The sequence below is a fragment of the Delphinus delphis genome, chromosome 8 (genome assembly GCF_949987515.2).
Source record: "Delphinus delphis chromosome 8, mDelDel1.2, whole genome shotgun sequence".
In the NCBI taxonomy this organism is placed as follows: domain Eukaryota; kingdom Metazoa; phylum Chordata; class Mammalia; order Artiodactyla; family Delphinidae; genus Delphinus; species Delphinus delphis.
Window position 1 is genome coordinate 98,793,669 of NC_082690.1, and position 15,335 is coordinate 98,809,003.

General features: G+C 46.9%; 2 protein-coding genes across 2 annotated transcripts; one reads left to right on the plus strand and one right to left on the minus strand.

Moving 5' to 3' along the window:
• The first annotated feature begins 98 nt into the window (after positions 1-98).
• Positions 99-1,849, plus strand: SELENOH (selenoprotein H). Its single transcript, XM_060018940.1, has 4 exons — positions 99-398; positions 486-631; positions 774-904; positions 1,669-1,849. Exons 1-3 carry the CDS (start codon positions 277-279, stop codon positions 872-874), a joined length of 369 nt encoding a protein of 122 aa, XP_059874923.1. The 5' UTR covers positions 99-276; the 3' UTR covers positions 875-904; positions 1,669-1,849.
• Positions 1,850-1,978: 129 nt separating this feature from the next.
• BTBD18 (BTB domain containing 18) lies at positions 1,979-7,762 on the minus strand. Its single transcript, XM_060018939.1, has 2 exons — positions 7,639-7,762; positions 1,979-4,626 (listed from the first exon to the last, which is right to left on the minus strand). The coding sequence occupies exons 1-2, from the start codon at positions 7,760-7,762 to the stop codon at positions 2,615-2,617; spliced, it is 2,136 nt and encodes a 711-aa protein (XP_059874922.1). The 3' UTR covers positions 1,979-2,614.
• Positions 7,763-15,335: the final 7,573 nt, after the last annotated feature.

The following is a 15,335-nucleotide window of genomic DNA, read 5'->3' on the forward strand; positions in this document are numbered from 1 at the left end:
TTGTCAGAGCTGCCCGCCCCCCCCCCAAGCACTGGTGGTTCGGTCTGGAGCCTACCTCCCCCGTCTCTACGTGCGGAGTGGCTCTGCCCGAAGGCTCCGCCCCCAGGCCACGTGGGCGCCCACCGCCACGCTTTCTGCAGTTTAAGAGGTTTTGTTTGGAGAGCAGAGTGGGTTGCGGTTTGGATCTTGGAGCTTGGCTGGCCTCTCCTCGGTGGCCGCGTCTCCACCCTATTCCCGCCCCAGGTCGGCTCGGTTCCCAGCCGGGCTCCAGGCGCCATGGCTTCCCGCGGGAGGAAGCGGAAGGCCGAGGCGGCGCTGGCCGCAGCGGCCGAGAAGCGGGAGAAGCCGGCTAGCAGCCAGAAGGAAGTGGAGGAGGCGAGCGTCGTTATCGAGCATTGGTGAGGGGGTCTGGGGAGTAATGGGGGGCGGGCAAGGGCGCCGCAGACCAAGGGTCCCAGTCTCTGACCTCCCCCATCTCTCCTTAGCATGAGCTGACGCGTCTACGGGCGCAACGCCGCGGCCCTGAGCCAGGCGCTGCGCCTGGAGGCCCCGGAGCTTCCAGTGAAGGTGAACCCTACCAAGCCCCGGAGGGGCAGCTTCGAGGTGACACTGCTGCGACCCGACGGCAGCAGTGAGTGAGGGCCCGGGGCGGGGCGTTGGGGGGCATGGATCCGAGGCGAGGAAGCGCTGGTCTCAAACCGCCGCCACCTGATGATTTCGGGGACTTGCTGGTGGATTGCAAAGTAATTTCGCTTCACGTGGACTTTTCCCAGGTGCGGAGCTCTGGACTGGGATTAAGAAGGGGCCCCCACGTAAACTCAAGTTCCCTGAACCTCAAGAGGTGGTGAAGGAGCTGAAGAAGTACCTTTCGTAGGGAGGTTTGGGCAGAAGTCCTCACGCTGAGGTTTGAAATGGGAAATGGGGGAGAGTGGACTGATCTCGGTGTGGCTATTGGCGGAGCAGCACTTACTGTTAAACCCCTTATTTCACGCAGGACCTACATTTTCATAACTCTTTTCTGCTCTCAGGATTTCCTCTAGTGGGAATACCTCTTCCCCTTACTGGTGGGAAAAACTGAAGTCCGCAAAAAATGATTTCTATCCAGTGTGCCCTTTGCTAACTCCATGTTTCATTCCATTGTCTTTGAGCTAAGTCGTGGAATACCGATGGTAATGTAAATGATTACAAAAATGCAAATTGTGTCCTTAGAGGATGCAGTTAATTGTTGCCCTTGGGGTGTAGACCAGTTTTATATGTTTAAAAAAACTCATTTTCCTGTAAATCCCACTTATTTATTGGGGATTCCCGTATTTATTGGTAAGGGTTATGATTCTCCCCTTTCCTGATCAAATCTTTGTGTAACTTCAGGTATGCCTACTCCTGTCCTCTTGTCTTTTTTGTTACTGGTGTGTTGTTTCTGTTACCACCCACGTAATAAGCCTGCATTGTAGTCCTCTCACTCCTGGTCACAGGATTTGACCTTGTCTTTATCCCTAGTGCTTCACAGAGTGCTTTGGCATGTTGTCAGGCACTTGATACGCTGAGGGAGATGTCGGGGGAGGATGCAGTCCTTGAGCTCTCCTGGGTTTGTGGGTTCAAGGGAGGAGGGCTGGCCATATGATTGCCTGGAGCCCTTCTCTAACTTTTTTCCCACTCTCATTTTCACAGCCTCTGTCCCTGGTGATGTTGGAGCATTTATGACGGGACATGGCCAAACTTCAGTCATGTGCCTGAAGCTGTGGTTTCTTCTCCAGAAACGGCGGTTCAGTTGTGAGGCAATCCTCTAGTAAGGCACTGAAAAGTTCTTGGATTGGTTTAATAAAAATTAAAGTATTTGAGTTTGATATAATCTATGAGTAATGAAGTAATAAAACTTAATCTTATGGTAAGGGATGCCCTAAGCCAGCCTTATGGGATTGGTCCCCCTTGTGTTTTTCATAACCTAAGGTCACCAATTAACCTGGAACTCCTGTGGTCCCTGTTAGAGCATGTGAAATACTTGTAAAAACTATGGGGAAAAACTAAATAATTTCTTTTTAAAAAAGCAGCTGTATCTTTTTCAACTCACTTCTCCGAAGAGATGATGGAAGTACATCTTCCTGGCCCCTGTGGAGGTTCTGGCTAGACTAACCATACTGGCAGTGACTAAGCCACGCACGTTAGGTACTAGACAATATCCTGTCACTCCCACCCACTTAGTGTTCCATCCCAGCATTGCTTCACACCTCCTTCTGGAACATTTTCTCTCCCACAGAACCCCCACCACAGAGGGCTGGTCTTTCTCAGCTCTTCCTGAGTTGCCTTTTGACCTGGGAGACCTGTTGGCTGTTGGCTGTTACCTATGACCCACTTAGAGTTGTGACACACAGTTTATTGTTTCACTTGTCACTAACTGCAAAATAGATTATAAAGAGGTAAGATGGTTCAAATTCATAATTTTCTACTCATGGAACGATTTTTGTCTGCCTCCAAAAGCCTGGGGAGGGAAGGAGAGCTGGGGGTATATCTGCCTCTTGTGCTAAGAGGACAGGGCATGTGCCAGCCCGCCCGTGTACCTTCTGTTAGCCAACATTTCCCACCCTCCCAGTCCCTCTAACCTGCCCTCCCCACTCCATTACGTTAGTATGTCCACCTCTGTTTCTGACTCTGAGGAAGGGTCGGGCCATACGGAGGGAATACTCATGGGCACAATTCCCTCTGACATCGAGTCCACCACATCAATCTCTTCCTCTTCAGGGCTAGCAGGAAGTGGATCCAACAACTCAGAGTTGCTAAATCCCCCCTTGCTTGCCTCTGGAGCAGGGTATAATACTTCATCCGGAGTTAGGGACACTTCCAGCCCAGTCTCCACCCAGTTTGAACAGGGAGGTAAGAGGTCCCCATAGGACCTTTGGGGAGGGTCAAGGGAGTTGATGTGGAAAAGTTTGTCTCTCTGACCATCCAGTGGCTGGGAGCTGGGAATTTCCAGGTCTGGAGTCCAAGAGCCTCCCATTGAAAGCACCTCCCCTTCACTCACCTCAGAGGCCATGACAAGGGGGCTAAAAGGCTCAGTTGGCCCTTTGTTCTCACCAGCAGGTTCCTTTTCCAATCCTGTGATTTCCCTGGGCCAGAGCTCCACGTCTGGCAAACACCATTCTTCCCCTTCAATCCAGTTCTTTCCTGTTTCTGTCAGGTGATAACTAGGGGTCCTGCAGCCCTCAGCCCGGGGACTCTCCAGAGACCCTATGGGTGGCTCGATGTCTGAGCCACAGAGCATGAAGTCCAGGATTTCCTCCAGCTCACTGGTGGCGGCAGCACTGGTGATTCGGTACTCCTCAGCCTCGCACGGCTGCCCGAGCAGGGCTGTGTCAAATGTATAGGGCTCTCTGCAGTCAATATCCAGTCCCGGTTCCTGCCCTGTCAGCTCTGGACTGGACCCAAACCCGGACTTCACCACTGGGTTGTCCGGGGAGTGGCTAGCAGAGAGCAGGATGTCTTGTAGCCTAGAGTGCATGGGGGAGTCCTCACACAGCTCTATTCTAGCAGATGTCACTTCCTGCTCGTTACCTGAGGACGGCCGAGTCCCTGGAGGCTCTTCTGAGTCTTCAGGTTCTGGGATCTGAGGGCTATCTGGAGAGTTTTTGAGGGGAGGCTCTTGAACTACCTCCCAGCAGGTCCCGTTGACGATCTTGCGAAGCTTCACTCTGCCGACCTGCCCCTCTGCGGGGTCTGAGTTAGGTGCCCTGACCTCAGGGCTCTGCTTCCTGTTCCCACCCGACTTTCCAAGACCAGACTGGCTTGGGGTGCTCTGTAGAGGACTAGTTCGCCCTGTTTTCTGCTTGTCCTCTGGTGCTTCTTTCTTTATACTCTTCTGCCGCCAGAGACGCCGGCCAGGGGCTGGGGGTACTGAGCTGGGTCCACTTAAAAGGCCGGCAGGCTTGGACGTACAGACATCAGGAGACAGCTTTGAGCGGCTCAGCCTGATCTTCCTGGGCAACAGTCGCTCGTCCACAGAGGGGTACAAGCTGGGTGGGGAAAGTGCTGTAGGACCAAGGGCAGGGTAACTTTTGTTCTCTTTAGGTCCCTGACTGTGGCTTGATGGTGAAGAGCCTTTTTCTTGTGGAGTTGGGCAGGCTCTGGCCTTCCTCTTGAGCAGAAGCGTGCCCGACAGGTTCTCTGTGTTCTGTCGGTTGTTCTCCTGGGGCCCCTCCTCCTTCCCCGAGGACTTCAACCTCACTGCCCCAAGAGGACAGGGAGTCTGGGTAACAGGCAGTGGAGTTCGCGGGCGGCAGATGGATGCCACCACCCTGGCAGAGATGGGAGCAGCACTTGGAGGTTGTAGGCACTCCCTGTTCAGTCTTCGACCCTGAGGGGCCTTCACCAACTTCCCACCCTCTAGATGGAGGGATTCTAGCTCAGATACACGGAGCTGCCGGGCAGCAGAAAGCACATCCTGGGCTTCTTCTCGAGATACTTCCATCTCTGAGGTATACAGGAAGTCCACCAGCTTCCTAAGTGTCCTGATCTTCAGGCCCCCCAGCTCGAGCACCACCTTCCGACCCTGAGCTGGCCTCTCCCGCTCCAGGCGCTCTGTGAAGAAGGGGCTGCAGGCCGAAAGGATGCAGCAATGGGCTGGGACTGCCTCACCTGGAGGGAAACCCAAACACTTTTTATCTGTCTCATGCCGACTGGCATGTTCACGGGTTAAGCACAGACATTACTACCTAAATGTGCTGCCTCTTCTCTCAGTTTCCCTCCACATTAGCTGAAGGATAAATTTAGTTCTTCTACCTGCCTGGAACATTCTGCCATTACCTAGTTAACTCAGTTTTTACCTATTTTAGGCTTTCAGAAAGCCTTCCCCCGCCCTACCCCGTCTGGGTTAGGTGCTCTGCAGCTATCACAGCATTCAGCTATCTGCGCTGTAAGTGTCCATCTCCTTCACTAAACTGTAAGCTCTGTGAGGACAGAGACCGTGTCTGTCTTGCTCACTGAAGTATATAGCCAGTGCTTGACACAAAGTAGGGGATCAAATACTTGCTGAGTAAATGTTTTTGACTCACACAAGAGTTTAAAACTTTCTGTAGAAGCTGCTTGTGGTCTAACAGATCATGAGCTCTGGATATGGACGATCAGGGCTCAGTTCTTTCCTGAGCTCTCTTCGCTGCCTGGTATCCACTGTCCTGAACAACCTTCTCATTTTATGGGCATTTCATGGGCAATTTCCATCTCTCCAATGGCTTCAGTTACCAAAGGCTTGCTGATGACTCCCAGATTCTACATCTGCCCAGGTATCTTTTCTGAGATATTAAGCATGCCGTAAGCCTGCATGACTACATGGAGGTCCCACAAGTACCTCCAATGCAACCTTTCTAGAAAGTGAACTCATCATTCCCCACACTCCAAAACTTCCCAATTTTTGCTTCAAAATAAGATAGCACATTCATCCAATTGCCCAGGCCTGAAAACCAGAAGTCATATTTGATTCTTTTCTCTTACCCACTGCATCTAGTCAAATATTAAGTTTTTTAAAAAAGCTAATACTTCTTGAGTCCTTATTATGTGCCAGGCGTCTAAGGATTTTATCAGCATTAATTCAATCTTCACTGCAACCTTGTGGGGTAGCTGTCATTACAGATGAGTAAACTGTGGCATAGTGAAGTAACATGCCCACAATTACAGTTAAGGAGCAGGGACAAGGTTTGAACCCAGGGCTACAGTCTATGCTCTTAACTGCAGCAAGTATTGTAAATTCTCTTGAATAGCTCATAAACTATATATTTCTTTCTATTCTCAGTGCCTTAGTTCAGGCCACCATTCCCTCTCTCCTGGATTCCAAAATAGCCTCCTATCTGGGCTCAATAACAATCTAATAATTCTTCTCATTGCAGCCCCAGTGCTGTTTCTAAAGCAGTTAGGACCTTCTTGAAACCTTTAAATACATTTCTCAGTGTGCTGAGGATAAGACCAACTTCCTTGGTATAACACTTCAGACCTGCTGATCTCTCTAGCCACACCTCTGATCAATACACTCATAGTCTGTGCTCTAGCCATAATGAACCACTCGCAAATCCCTGGTCACCTGTGTACATCTCTGTACACGCTGTTTTCTCTGCCTGGGAAAATCTTACCCATTTCCTCCTACTTCTATGTGTCCTTCACAACTCACCTATGGGGTTATTTATTTATTTATTTTTAACAGTTGATTTTTTTTTTTTTAATTTATTTTTTGGCTGCATTGGGTCTTCGTTGCTGCGCGTGGGCTTTTCTCTAGTTGTGGTGAGCCGGGGCTACTCTTCGTTGCGGTGCGCGGGCTTCTCATTGCGGTGGCTTCCCTTGTGAAGCATGGGCTCTAGGTGTACGGGCTTCAGTAGTTGTGGCACGCAGGCTCAGCAGTTGTGGCTTGCGGGCTCTAGAGCACAGGCTCAGTAGTTGTGGCGCACGGGCTTAGTTGCTCCGTGGTATGTGGGATCTTCCCGGACCAGGGCTTGAACCCGTGTCCCCTATATTGGCAGGCAGATTCTTAACCACTGCGCCACCGGGGAAGTCCCCTATGGGGTTATTTCCTCCAAGAAATTGTCCCTAACACCCATCCCCCAACCTACTCAAGTCTGTGAAGGATGCTCCTCTTTTGTGCTCCTGTATCAGCTTATACTCACCCCAGTGTTATTATGCTGCCCAGTTATCTGGAGGCACTGGTTATTTGAACGTCTCCCCTTTACATGGTTTCCTTACGAGGATGGACTTATCTTCATATATACTATATGCCATGCTAGTAAAGTACATTAGCATACACCGGGCAGTTGATACTTTTTATGTTTATTTTGAATTAACGAATGCATCCCAACTCTGCACTTCCTAAGAGAACCAATAGACAAGTCACTTAACTCTCTAGGCCTCAATTCACTCATCTGTACTGCTGGAACCATGTAACATTCCACATCTCACAAGGCTGTTGTAAGAATCAAATGAGACACTAAACTGTGCTATATGTGCTCTGCAAACTAGAGTGTTACACAGTGTTGGCTGTCATAATCCTTTTTGATAAATGAAGCAAGTGAACTGGAAAGAGGTGAAGTTACTTGCTCATTTGTTACTGTTAGTAACAAAACTAGGACTTAAACTCGGACTTCTAGTCTTAGGCCTTTTACACTATACCAGGCTCTACCCCAAGCTGATTTAACATTTCAAGTGTAAAGGGAAGGGGTGGAAATAAGCTATATGTTTTTAGGTTTAACAACAAAACAATAAAAGCCATCAATTTGAAGACAAGAAAAAAGGAAAATATGTAATAGTATCATTTAAGTAAGTATCTAATATTTACATTGTGCTTAGTACATTAAAAGTACTGTTCTAAGTGCTTTACGTATGTTAACTCAACGTTCACAACCATCCCACTACGGTGTATCCATGTTTTACCGAATTTCTGTGCTTACAGAACTTTATAATTAGTTTCATTTTTTAAGAGAAGGGGCATAATCTCACTTTCACTCATTGAAAAATGTACCTGTCCTGGAAACAGCTCTTTACCAAATAGCTTACAGCACTCAAAGGCAATAATTACACACTTTCCTGGTTTTGTCCTTCACTGCTTGGCCCTGAAGTCATTTTATCTTAGTCTATGGTGAGTTTTCAATTGAGTCCCTACTAGTCTCTTACCTTCTGCCTGCAGAAGGACATCACAGAACACACCACTCTGTTGCTGGTGATGAAGCTGCAGAAAAGCTAGCCGGAGGAACCGGGGATTCCTGTATAGGATTTTGGGACTGGCAGGAGAGGACATGTTGGTCTCTTAAAAAACCTAGGTTTTCATGGATCAGATTCCTGTGGGTGAAATAATACCTTTCAGAAGCACAATTACACCTAATTTTTTTTTTTTTTTTGTCTTTGAAATGACAGGGAAATTTTGAAAGTGGGAGACAAAAGCATGAGTTGAGGAACCATAAGCCCAGGAATTGTGCCAAGGGTATCTTAAGAAAGAACATCCTAGTGGTTACAGGTGGGAGCTCAGAAACAGCCTAGATTTGAATCACAGCTCTGTTATTTATTAGCTTAGCTGTATAATTTCAGGCAAATGACCTAACTTCTCTGAGTCTTACTTTTCTCATCTAGGAAATGGGAATTATAACAGTCTTGTACTTACCTCGTAAGGCTGTTTTAGAGATTTAATGAGTCAATTTTACCAAATTGCTTAGTCCTGTGAGTGTCTGGCGTGAAACTAGCACTCCAAAAATGGAGTTGTTGTTATCCTTAAACCTTCCTCATTCACATTGCCAGAAACTCAACTCCTATGGTGCTCACTACTCATATTCTTCCTGAGCACCACATTTCTGAGTTTCATGGGTATATAGTTCCCCAATTTAACACATTTTAACAAAACACTATGGAGTATTAAATGACCTCCAGGAAGTCGTACACACCTTCTTTTCTCTGAGCTCACTCTACCACACTAACCAGCAGAGGGTGCACAGTAAAGAAAAGAAGCTGCTGGACTTGGTGGGAAGGTCTCTCACAGCAGGAAGAATATTGCCACCGTGGGTTCAGATGTTCTTGACCGAAGTGAGCCTGATTCCACCTGGAAATGGGCAAAGAATCTGGCCTTTAGGTTTGTCAATCTGGTCAGTTCTCTGGCTAACAATAAAGGAAGGATAATTAAGCGTTCTACCCCTCCCAACACAAGCTGGGTATTCTGACTTCAGGCTCACTACGTCTCCAGCTTTTTGCACTGAGATCCCCACACTCACTGCACAGCTGGTGCTCCTTCCCTGGCACGCAGTTTTCTGTCAGGTGGCACAGAAGCTCCAAACAGTTCACGTCAAACTATCAGGAAAGAAAAGAGTGGAAAGGTAAATTAAGAAACTGTAGGCTCAGTTCCATCCCAGCCAGATAGATGGGGATATGGAGGATGGCAGCTGTTGCAAGGGCCCAGAGGTAGGCCCTGGGGAAGCTTCCCAATCCACCAGCACTGGGCCTTGTCTCCAGACCCAACCTGGAAGAGCTCTGCGGCAGGAGATGCTCCTGCTGTCCTCTCCGTGCTTGGGTCCTCGGTCCGGCCTGCCTTGCTTCCTCCCAAGGTCCAGGCTCGCGCGGGACGGGGCTGGGGGTGGGGGTGGGGTTTAGCAAAGCTGCACAACGTCCTGAGGGTTCTCCCCATCCAGAACCAAGGGAATCGGGGTTGGCGGGGGAGAGCAGGGCTTCAGGGAAGGCCCTGCAAAGCTGGGCGCCTCGGCCCAACTCCTTTGAAGAGAGAGCTCTCGGCGCAAAGGTTTCTGGGAATGGAGCGTGGGGATCCCGGAGGCCCTAATTCAAGGCTCACCCAACACCGTCACCTCCGGCCGCACGGGCTTTGCAGCCACTCCCCGGTGCCCTCGTCCTGCCGCAGGCTCGGGGATCCTTATGCACTGGGAAGTGGTGACAGCGAAAGCCTGAGGCCACGCGGCCGGTGCCACACACCTCGCGCCACCTTTCCGCTCACCGCACGTCGCGGCCCCGACGTCCTTCCTCCTCCCCCAGCTCGCGGGCCTACGTCTGCCCGAATACGTTATCCCTATTGGCCGAGGCTCCTCAAAGAGCCAATCACAGGACGAGCGCTTTGGGCGGGAGGCTAAGTCTCGAGGGACTTGGAGGCTGCGGGAAGGCGATAGGGCTGCAAGAGGAAGGGGGAAGGGCCCGCTCGGAAGGAATTCTTCTGGAAGCCAGCCTCGTCCTCTGTACCCGATGAAAACACACGGAAAAGGGGCTCAGGACTCCCAACAGGGCAGGCTCCAAGGTGGTAGAAGGGCATCTGCGGCTTCCCTTTGAGGAGGCTGCGAATGGCCTCGGCCTCACTAAGAGTGCCCCAGGCGTAATGGAGGAGAAGGCCTCTGGATGGCTCCAGCTGCACCTTGTCCCCCATGTCTCTCACTAGATGGCTCCTAAGGCCAGGAATGTTCTGGAACAAGGTCTTCGGGCTAGTTTCTGAATTCAAATATTTCACAGATTCCACTCCAGCCCCGCATCTCGGGGACCTGGTGACCCAGGGGGTGGCAGACCTTTCCGTCTGGAGGGGGTCACTGGTGTTGATTTCCTTCGCACACTTCCCGACTGGAAACAGCTGTTCTTAGGGATGATATCAAAAATTAGAAGATCTCGAGATTAAACATTTAGAGAGAATGCCAAGGCACGTTAGAAATCTGGACAGCTGCTCTCTCCCCCGTGCGCGTTAGGACCCGGGTCCCGGCTTCGGGTAGCTGCCTGGTATGTCCAGCGCTGGACAGAGCCGGCTGAATCCAACGCCACTGGGGACAAGGTGTGGTGAATTCGCCCGGAGCAGCCCCCGCGGAGGCCAACTGGAGGCAGGAAGGACGATGTCTGAGAGAAGGGGAACCTGCCCACGGACAAAACGTAGAGGGGTGAGTAGTACAGGGCGCTCAGATGTATCTTTACTGATATTTTACACCTTTTCAAAAAGCATTTGAGGTGGTTGATTGAAATATGCGGGGTGGGGGTGGATTTCCAAGTCAGGTAATATTTTCCCTAGTTTGAGGCTCCTGCTCTTAAAACGAAGAAAGAAACAAGGAACAGAAGACATTTTTGGTTGCCGTCATATTTTGAAGAGGTAACAGTTCGTGAAAGGACATAAAACTTAGCAGAAGGACAGGTTTTAGATGTTGTCAGCACCCACACACACACAAAGCGAGCAAGCAAGGAAAAACAGGCAGAACAATACTTGTTCACGCATCTGTTACTGTGGAATCAAGACTAGATTACGCAGGTGCAATACCACTATAGGTGATTCTTTGGGGTTGTAAAGAAAATATAAGTATTATATCTCCTCATGAATATATTATCAGGATTAGATTAATTTTCAAGAGGTACGAGGACACACTTTTTGGTTTTATGTTTTTTTTTTTAATCCAATTTTAGTTACATCTTGTGTTAGTAGATTTTCTAAAGGGAATGATAAATGGCCATCCTACGCAGGGCTTCAAAAATGACAAACTTTGTATGGTAATGTGTTGTCATCAGAGGGTAGAAAAGAGTAAAAATGTTTTGTTTTCCTTTGTATGGATAGCCAGTGTTTTTTTGGAGTTGGATTTTTTAAAATTTCTGGGCTTCCCTGGTGGCGCAGCGGTTGAGAGTCCGCCTGCCGATGCAGGGGACACGGGTTCGTGCCCCGGTCCTGGAGGATCCCACATGCCGCGGAGCGGCTGGGCCCGTGAGCCATGGCCGCTGAGCCTGCGCGTCCGGAGCCTGTGCTCTGCAACGGGAGAGGCCACAACGGTAAGAGGTCAGCATACCGCAAAAAAAAAAAAAAAAAAAATTCTTCTCCTTGGCATTTATAGTTTTAGTCTGTTTTAGAAGTAGAGCCATCACAGCACAATGCTCTACCCTACATAATATTTTAACACTTTTTTTTTTTTTTTTTGCGGTACACGGGCCTCTCACTGCATCGGCAGGCGGACTCCCAACAGCTGCGCCACCAGGGAAGCCCCCAACACTTCTTTTTTAAGTATAATTTTATTTCACGGCTCTTCTCTAATCTTTCACCATTTTATGGTATCTTTTCTTTGTGTGTATGTGGTGATGGTTGTTGGTGGAGCAGTTAAACTTTGAGAGCTGTAAGAGTGAGCACTGACTGTAGTCTTCCATGCATAAAAAACAAAACCAAAAAGCAAAAAAGGAAAGAAAAAAAAGCCCCAAACAAAATCAACCCTGTATCTCTGAACACATCCTCAATTCATTGACTTATCTCCATTTTTACTGCTACCGCTGTAGTCAACTCCATATCACTGCAACTTGACCTTCAAACTAATTTCCTTGCTTTCACTCCTGACCCTACTTTTTAATATTATTGTTATTTTTAAAAATTTTAATTTATTTTTGGCTGTGTCGGGTCTTCGTTGCTGCGCACGGGCTTCTCATTGTGGTGGCTCCTCTTGTTGCGGAGCACTGGCTCTCGGTGCGCGGGCTTCAGTAGTTGTGGCTCACGGGCTCAGGAGTTGTGGCTCACGGGCTCTAGAGAGCAGGCTCAGTAGTTGTGGTGCATGGGCTTAGTTGCTCTGCGGCATGTGGGATCTTCCTGGACCAGGGCTTGAACCCGTGTCCCCTGCACTGGCAGGCAGATTCTTAACCACTGTACCACCAGCGAAGTCCTCTTGCCCTTCCTTTAATCCATTTGTCACATAAGCAGCCAGATCTTTTCAAAATGTGGACTGGATTATGTCATTCTGCTGTTTAAAATCCCCTCAGGCTTTCTTCTACCTAAGAATAAAATCAAAACTCCTTTCTCTAACCTATAGAACCCTTCATATTCTGATTCCCACCTATCCCTCCCTCCTCATTTCCAACATGCTCTGCTGGATCCAGTATGTTTCAGCCCCACACTTTAGGGCTTTGGCATTAGTAGTTGCCATTGCTTATATTTTCTCATGGTTGGCTGCTTCTTACCATTCATATTTCAACTTAAATGTCACCTGTCCAGAGGGACTGTCCCTGACATCCAGTCTAGAACAAGCCCCAAGTCATTCTCATCAGTCTGTTTTGATCTCTGCATAATGTTCTATCTGACATCTTATCTGTTAATCTTCTGCAACCTCCCCCCACACCACCCCAACTAGAATGTAAACTTGAGAGCAGGAAACTTGTCTATTTCATTATCCTTGACGTCTGGAAGAGTGGGATGGTGCTCAGAATAACCCAGAAGGAACTAGTCTTTTTTCTGTTCACTGAGTATAAACAGTTTTTCTCTCAGTGAGTATTAATCCTTGTGATTCTTTATTTGGAGATGGCTGTTTGAGATAAATTTAAAATTTAACAACTTTTTCACCACTGAGTTAACTTTTTTGACTTGTATATAATTTTATTTTGAATGTTATCTACAAATTCATTAATGTTAAATGGCTTGTCCAGGATTATATAACTAGTAAGCTAACAGACTTCATTCATTTATTCATCTGTTGCTAAATATGAGATACAAGGCTGAGCTCTGGGGATACACCATAAACTAGAAAGACATTTTTTATGCCTTCATGGAGCTTATCTTCTGGTGAGGGAGACAGGAACACACACACACACACATACATACACACGAAAAAAGGAAGGCAAAATACTTGCAAGTTACTGGTGGTGTGAAGGAAAGAAGCCTAATCCATCTCTAGAAAATCATAGCATATTCTAGATAATGGCTCTGATCTAGGAACCAGTGAATCAACAAACATATGTGTTGATTGTTTTCCTTTGACAATCATCTTTGGCTTTTTTTTTTTCATCTTTGGCTTTTAAACTTGCTATGTAGGACTAGGAATAGATGGAAAGTAGAGGTAGAAGATGTGATAAGGTAACTGGAAAAGATTCTTAGACAATGAGAGTTAAAGGCTGTTTGTTTCTCTGTCAAATGTATTCATTTCCTATTCTATTCCAGTTTGTTTAAACCCCATCAGACAAGTGCTGTGATGTCTGTAACGTCTTCCAGCACTTGGCCACATTAGACCAAATATGAGGGTATATGAGACAATAGACCAAATATGAGGGGGTGGATAACGATCAGATAAACCTGATTAGAAGGGCACTTTCATCCTGAGGAGGAGCGGAATTTCAGTTTAGAAAGATAAGGAAAGGTCAGATTATGGTTAATAAGTGTTACTTTAATGTATTGGATGAATAGATATGGCATCTTGAAAACAGACGAGGAACCTGGCCTTTATCCCGATCACAGTGTAAGGTAATGGAAAGAGCATGGGCCTTGGAGTCAGACTGATGAGGGGCTCACTCCTTAGCCAGATGAGCTCAGGTTAGTTTCTTAACCTTGCTGAGCCTTGATTTTCTCGTCTCTAAACAGTGGTAATACTATCTCCACGGTGGTGTTTGAGAAGTTAGGGACAGTGAGTGCAAAGTGCCCTCACGTGATAGATGCTTCATTTATTCATTGCTATTATTGGGCAGTGGTGAATCACTGAAAGTTTTTTGGTAGGATAGATATTGGTAATAATAACTCATTCTTATTGAGTTTGTACTGTATGCCATGCATTATTTTAAGAACCTTATGTGTATTTTAATTCTCACAACAGTCCTGTGAAAGAGATATAGCTATTATCTCCATTTTATAGTTAAGAAACTGAGTCACAGAGAGATTATCTAACTTTTACAAGGTCACAAAGTATGTAGTACATTGACTTGATTAAGTATACTTACAGAAGAGAAGGTTTGAAGCCAGTCAGTCTGACTGCAGAACCTATGCTCTTAACTATTTTAGATTATGAAACTGTTATGAAGATTCATTTGGTAGCAGTTTACAGGACAGATTTTTCAGTAAGAAAGAAAAATTTCAATTTATCAGTATGATTTTCACATAGCTAATCCCCGAATGACCATAAAATACTAGTCTTTGTCAAGCATGTAAAAAAAAATTTTTTTCAATCTCTGTCCTTCATGGCCTAATAGTCTAAGAACATATTAAAGATAACTCTTAATTCAGAAAAAGAATACTTGCTATAATCCTTTATTTAGGCCAAGCATAAACAGAATGTATGAACTAGACAGTCTTAAGCTCAAAGTTAACAAATAAATTGAATTTTCTAGGTATGAGATTTTCTTTTCCTTACACATGCTCTCGTCTCCTCCAAATATATTGTTTATTGGATATCATTTACTCTCCCCCTCAAACCCACATTATTTTGATTTGGGGACAAATGGGAAGACAGTGTTTTTCCTCAACAGCCTAGTGGATTCAGCTTCCTTCTGGTTGAAAGTATAGACACTGAAAATTGTTAACAAGTCCAAGCATTAGGTTTTCTAATTAACTCTAATGCATTTAAACCAAAACAATAAAATTGAGAGTTTACCTCAGATATCCCCTACCGTCCCAATCAACACATTGTAGTCCTGTTTCTAGCATTTCACGCTCCTTCCCTTCCTGTCTTCCTTTGGGGAAATGCTTTGGGGTAGAAAGCAACAAACCAAATAGCAGCAGGCAAATAAAATCAGCTCTTTTTTGCTTCCCCACCCGGAAAGGAAGGAGGGAGCAAGAACCCTACCATCAAAGAGAGCCGAGGTTCTTAGGCATGCCGTTCTGAAAACCCCTTATTCCTTCAGCCCCCTTCCCCCGACCCCTCCCAGCTCTGCATAATTCCTCAGAGATCATATAGGTCTCCACTTTAAATATAAATATATATATAAAACTTCCCCCTGTCTTTTTCTCCTCCTCTTGCTCTCCCCCCCTTTTTTTTTTAATTTCCTATAATAAAGTTTCCTATTGGATAAAATCAGCTCCCTGATTTATGCCCGGCTCCTATTGGAAGTTCTCAGGGGCTGACATCACTTAGGAAAGCGAGGGGGTAGGGCTGCCAGATCAGTTTGTCACCACCCAGGCTCCCTAG

Excerpts from the sequence above, each read along its gene's own strand:
- BTBD18 (XM_060018939.1), bottom strand. The coding sequence starts at position 7,762 with ATGTCCTCTCCTGCCAGTCCCAAAATCCTATACAGGAATCCCCGGTTC. Across the intron at positions 4,627-7,638 it reads TGTCCTTCTGCAGGCAGAAG|GTGAGGCAGTCCCAGCCCAT; the intron begins GTAAGAGACTAG and ends GTTTCCCTCCAG.